Here is a 6634-nt window from a genome sequence, read left to right as displayed (position 1 = left end):
TGCAACGTTTTGGTATTACGCGACCATTACCATACATTATATCATCCTCATTTTGGCACACACTTATATTTCTTTAAATATACGTTTTTCTTGAACATCAAAGACAAATAAGAAAACTACGTATTTCAGCCAACGCTCATACCGCGCTGAGTGCACTCGTTCTCGTCCGATCACGAAAGTTAAGCAGCGCCGGGCACGGGTAGTACTTGGATGGGTGACCGCCTGGGAACTCCGTGTGGTGTTGGCTTTCTTTTTTATTTTCTTAATCTATTTTACTTTCCTTAACAATCAACTTTTAATAATCTGTAACCTAAGCATCGAGGAAAAAAATGTTTTCCTATTACACGACTATTACCTCACGTTATATCAATCTCATTTTTGCACACATGTTACGTTTCTTTAAATATTTTATTATTTTGACTATCAAAGACAAATAAGAAAACTGGTTATTTCAGCTAACGCACATACCACGCTGAGTGCATTCGATCTCTTCGACAAAAAACTCAACGAAAAGATCAACAAAGTGAAAAAGACCAAAAATTGAACGGATCGCCCAAATAAACCGTAAATACGCCCCTGAACTAAAGTTCTCGGACGTAGTAAAACAAGGATCAAGCCATCGAGAACCTTCGGCAAATAAAAAATATATCTCAGCGTTTAAATCAAAAGCCAAACCCAATCGTGAACATACCCCAACTAAACATAATAGACTTGAAAAAGAACATTGAAAAAGAACAAAAAAAACATTGAAGACTTGAAAAAAAGTATACTTAAAGCATTAAATGACCAACAAACACAATTAAACGAAATAAAAAAATCATTAAAGACGCAGGAAGAAAGGATCGACTCCATCTTCAGCACTATCGATAGATAATGACGAATAACCAAAACCCACTCAACTATCAATTACAGCAAAAAGCAAATCAGTTAAATGTAAAACATTTGAAAATAGTATCAACAAATACCAACTCAATAATTTCAAACCAGAAAACATACAGTAAGCTAACCCTAATAAATAAAGAAACACAAAGTACATTTCAAAAACCACTCTATGATAAGACGCGACAGGCTGAAAGCTAGCCACGGAGGAGGAACCTCCTCAGGAGGAGGCAATTCTCATAAAAAAACCGTCTGAAGTTCAAAACAATCCAAAACGACAAGATAGTAAATTTCAAAACGCTAGAAAGGACGATCATAAAAATGAAAATAAGCATAATAAGCAAAATAAGGGAAACTTATTTATCATTTACAAAACCTTCGGAAATCAAAAAGAATTTAAGGACGAATTCAACAATATCTTTGAACTTTTACAGCTCAATATATAGGGAAATTACTATATAATAACTGCCGACCTTAATGCAAAACAAGCTGGAAAAACGAACTAAACAACACAAGAGGAAACTTCATTAGAAACTGGCTATACAATAAAAGCATACTCTACAAAACAAACCTTTACAGCTTCGAGCTACCCTCTTACCCAAAAGGAAGCTCATACCTGGACATATGCGTAGCAGACGCGACACTAAAATTCCAAAGTTTTCAACCAAATAACACTCTCAAAACCCTGGACTATGACAGCGACCATAACGCTATAGAATTTCAGATAAACCAAAATACATCTGACTTATTAATACTTGAAACACAGACCGAAAGTCCCAGGTTAAATTACTAAAAGACAGACTGGAAATAGTTCCAAAACCCACTCGACCAAAACTGCGACCTGAAGATCTACAACAACGTTAACCTAACAAACATATACAAATTGCTCAACAAGAATCCGTACCAAACTTAAAATAAAAAAATTCTTGCGAGCCCTATATAAACAATAAAATAAAAAAAATACAACGAAACAAAAGCTACATACTATCCAAAATAAACAATCAAAAATGCAACTATTCTTACGAGAATAGAGAAGACACGAAATTCCTAAAGTGCCTGCTATACGAAATAAAATTGCAACTGAAACAAGAATTCGCAAACTCTATAAATCAATAGTGGACAAGCAAAATAAAAAATATCTTCAAAAACGACTCTGGCAGCATGTTCCTGCATATAAATCAAATTTCCAGACCAAAAGAACAAAACCCCATCCCACCTCCCAAACTGCCTCCAGAAAAAGCTACCCTCATCCAGGAAGCAGGTATAGGGACATACAACACCAATAAGGTAAAGACCATAGTAAACAATAAATGTAAAGGACACTTGAAATAAAAGATACCTGTTTGGTTTGAAGGACCTTAACCTTGAAAATGCCCAGATTTATGGTGGGTCCCTGAAATTATGGAGGGCACCCAGTAAGGATGTGTAGACATCTGGCTGCCATCTTGCCGGCGGCCTATGACCTCGTCTCTCATGTGGATTGATGTCCCAATAACTTCCTAATATCTAAAACAACGGAAAAAATAGAAGTTATCGGTACCCACTTTTCCAAAACACACACACAAAATAAACACATGGATCGAGAACAACAAAACAGACTTATTATCACCGACACAACAAACTCAAAAATGAAATAGAACGAGATATAGCACTAAATAAAACAGTCTGCACATTCTCAAACTAAAACTCCTTTAAAAGTAGTCTACTGTTTATTCTTCTTCCCTTTGGCGACCAGACGCGCGCAACCGCGAAGTTAAGTCATCTGTGACACTGTATGCGTCGGGCTGGTTGCCAGTCGTCGGTCACTTATCTTCTGTGTATTAGTAATTATTTAATATTTGATCTCAATACAATGATCATATTAACTTTTAATTGAGTTACAAGTTACCATTTATTACAGACTCTTGCAGCATCGCATGTGTTGGCTGAAGGTAAGTATGGTAGGTGAAGATAAGTGACCGACAATCGGCAACCAAACTAACGCAGCGCTGTCACGGTTGCACAACTGCTGATGCAGAATTCACTGTAGTGATATCGATAGTTTTTCGCGAATATCCCGGAAACTAAGTGAATTCACTTCTTATATAGGAAAATGTTATTTAGAATATCGATTTCTACAACATATTCAAAATCATCCAAGTCGAAGAGTAGTTTACGTTTTTACAGTTCCACCTACTGAATCATGTTCTCTTCAACGCTATACAATTTTTATGCGAAAGATTTTTCCATAAAGTAAGTAATTTTGTACTAGTTTGAAATGATGAAGTTAGATGCATCATTCTATTTAGCGTAGCTTATCGTACATTCAAAGGAATAGCTTTCTGTTTGTTCATTAATATGGCATTACTTAGTTTTTATCTAACTGAGAGATGTAAACATTTTCTAATGTAATTTCAATATAAAAGCTAATGGAATTTTAAGATTATTTTCCAAAAGAACGACTCATTTGCGACCCATGGTTCCTTACAGATATTTATTCCTCGTAACGAGCATTAAGCAATGCGATACAAAAAATTTGCCTTTGAAATTCTATTGTACGGCATCTTTCTTTAATAAATCTCCACCTATCTGAAGGTGTAGGATCATCTACCAAAGTTATGAGATATAATTCTTGAATACCCTGAACAACCAATAACCTATAAGCAAACTGTGCAGCATTTAATAATTTTTCTTTAATACAATATAATTGTAATACCTTCTTACTCTTCTCATTTCCTATGCTCTGTTGCTTTCGATGGCATATCTTTCATTTATCAGTTTATAACCTGAATCGAAGACAATTAAAATTAAGAATTATCGATACCTAATGAATTATACAAAAACATGTTACGAAAATCGTAACGTAATCACATCGAATATGTATTTACAATAATGACAACGATAAAAATTCAGGACGTTGAAAAACTGGGAATGCAATTGGGTTTCACTTTTGGAGGAAGAAATTTCCATAATGTGTCGCTGGGTCAAGGTCAAGGACCCATAGCTGAAGAAGCCGTAGAACTTTTCGCGAACAAAGGCCACTGGGAAATTTTGCAAAATGTCCATTTGGTGAGGAAATGGTTGGCTACATTAGAAAAAAAGATGGAACAGTGCTCGGAGAATCCACATGATGATTATTGATTGTTCATTAGTGCGGAACCCAGTCCTCATCCTCATGAATCAATAATACCTCAGGTAATAAACAATTATATAATTTTAAACAGCAAAAGAACAGATGCACTTTTAATTAAGCTAACATGTACTAATTATATTCTTTAACCCCCCGTCGGTAATATGATATTTCACTAACGTCGGTATTCCACTATTATCCAACGCGGTCGGCGCTTCTGTACGCACGATTACAATTTATTTCTCCATTTTTAATTTCTTTACAACTTACAAGAACGTTAATTCGTACACACATTTTGTAACAAAAAGATTGTATGATCACGAATTTGAAATTAAGTTTTTAAATTAAAAAATAGATATTATTACAATTTTATAAAAAATGTTGTTTATTTGCAACATTAGAAACATTTTGTACACGTCAAAAATTGTTGGTACCAGTCCTTATCTTCTTTTGAACCCATATTTTTTCCTTTCGTAAAATAGATCAGTCTTTGAACTCCCAAGATTTACAATCTTTGGACAACCATCACGCTGCAACAAACCAAATTTCAAATCTTAATCTATTACTACACATTATAAGTCATATATATAAATATCAGCACATTCTATCTTCCTTGATATGCTGTAACTGTCTATAACTTTTGATTTTATTTAGATATTTTTTCATATCTTTTTTATGAAAATACTTATCTAAATGAATTAAAATGTAGCACTCTATGTTGTAGTTTTATTACTGGAGTACATAATACTTAGCATAGTAGTGCTGTACAATCTCTATTCGATTGACATTGTCATAGAAAAAGAATTGATAACGTGCTTTAAACAAGATTTAGACGTAAATCCAGCATACTATTTAAAATGAAAGTTGTGAATTGAAGTATTTATTAAATACATAAACAAGAAAATTATGTAAATATTTCTCCCGTTCTCTGTCTACCTCTTCCTTTCTCACTATCTTCCTCTGCTTGCTAAAGAATATGAATGTTAAATTATGATATATATCATAAATGTCTGTATATTAATGTATAATTTATAGCTAATTAAAAAAAAAAGATGAAAATTCTAGCTACAAAGATATTGGGTGTATGCTGGTGTATAAAACATATATATTTAATCTCAAGTATATAGAAACATTATACATGTAACGTTAACAAATTGCTTTTATTCAAAATTTTATAAATTACAAAATATGAGAAATGAACTACACATTTATTATAATTATATCAATCAGGTTGATCAATGTGCATTTCGAATTTAAACGTTACTCAATATAGATAGATTTATTGTAATTCCAGCCCGCATGGAGCCAGAGAAATAAACTATATTTTTAAAAGATTCAAGTATTAAATTTACAAATTTTTCTTTAAAAAAGTTGTTTAGATGTTTCCCACTCGTCCGAAAAATCGTGAACAATACTATTGAATTCCTTTTGTTGCCTTTCTTATTTTAAATAAAATGAAAATTTCACAAGATATATACATATAAATATGTAAGTTCAGAAGATTTTGAAATATATAAAATTATTTCGGTTCAAATTCACTGACTTCAATATGCTTTCAAGTTAATTAATATGCTTGTAAATATGATCATAAAGTTATGGTAAAACGAATGATTCTATTAAACAGTTTATTAAAAATTACAAAAACGTAATTTACTCTTCCTACAAAATCTTTGTGTGTGCTTGAATTTATCTCCATTTATCTCCATTTATCTCCCATAGGACATGAAAGGAGACTTAATTTAAGTCCTTTTGAATGTAAACCTACATGAAACAAACTACTTTTGTAATATAGCTGACAAAATAAGATACTTCTGTTTAAGGACTCTTACAAAGCTCATGATATTTATAAATAAATTTATAAATAGATATAATAATTGATATACATATATTGTATTCAAACGAAATAGCAGTTCTAAATAAGAAAGTTTATATGCGAAGAAATTGTATTTTTATCAATGTATTTCTTTAAAATCATTTCCATTATAATATAAGTTGTTTTCCAGACTATAATTAAACTAATATAATCATTTTCTTTCTTCATTCCTTACTTTTACTTTATTTTCATTGTAATAATGTAAGTAAAGTATTATATACAAAATCTATAAAATAGTTACATTAAAAACATTCATTTAATCAATCCATTTAATCATAATCTTTCTTTAAATCTTTTACTATTTGGCTTTTCTTATAGGAATATATAAAAAATGAAGTAATATCGTAAACCAGCTTTGAAGTATGACATGAAATGAAAAATAACAAAGATATAAATCACAATAGTTAACAATCTGACCACTTAATAAATCAAATTTCATAATTTTATACTCAAAAATAAAGAACGTAATATATTAAGAACACATATTAAATTACTTTTTAGAAACTTACATCTTTCTCTTGGATTGTACATTCTTTGCAATAATAGGCATCAGACACACCAGGTCCACCACAGATAACACATCTGCCTTGATAAGATCCATAGTTGCATTCATCACAAATCCGAACCAGAGTACAAGGTCTTACATAAGAATCACAAATTACACATTTGCCGTCACATTTCTCGCATAACCTCCCTATTGCTGAAAATAAAAAATTCGATTTTCATCATAAAAAGTTCAATAATGGACTATTTTAATTATATATGTATACATG

The 6634-nt window shown here is 31.6% G+C and overlaps 3 protein-coding genes and 1 non-coding gene across 4 annotated transcripts in view; 2 read left to right on the top strand and 2 right to left on the bottom strand.

Moving 5' to 3' along the window:
* Positions 1-6634, bottom strand: part of LOC122576860 (dynein beta chain, ciliary-like) — a 192355-nt gene that overhangs the window by 11977 nt on the left and 173744 nt on the right. The gene's annotated exons all lie outside the window — the stretch shown is intronic.
* Positions 129-247, top strand: LOC122577159. Its single transcript, XR_006320095.1, has one exon. It is a non-coding gene; the product is annotated as a 5S ribosomal RNA (ribosomal RNA).
* On the top strand, positions 2912-4046 carry LOC122576883 (dynein beta chain, ciliary-like). The gene is made up of 2 exons (XM_043747771.1): positions 2912-3111; positions 3749-4046. Exon 2 carries the CDS (start codon positions 3751-3753, stop codon positions 3997-3999), a length of 249 nt encoding a protein of 82 aa, XP_043603706.1. The 5' UTR covers positions 2912-3111; positions 3749-3750; the 3' UTR covers positions 4000-4046.
* Positions 4245-6574, bottom strand: LOC122576936 (PHD finger-like domain-containing protein 5A; the record flags this gene model as incomplete). The annotated part of the gene is made up of 2 exons (XM_043747854.1): positions 4245-4518; positions 6371-6574. Coding segments are annotated over 2 exons (294 nt in total), but the record flags the coding sequence as incomplete, so codon positions are not given.

The sequence above is a fragment of the Bombus pyrosoma genome, linkage group LG17, assembly GCF_014825855.1.
Source record: "Bombus pyrosoma isolate SC7728 linkage group LG17, ASM1482585v1, whole genome shotgun sequence".
Classification (NCBI taxonomy): Eukaryota; Metazoa; Arthropoda; class Insecta; order Hymenoptera; family Apidae; genus Bombus; species Bombus pyrosoma.
Note: the sequence above shows the minus strand (reverse complement) of the source record. Positions and strands in the feature narration are given on the sequence as shown.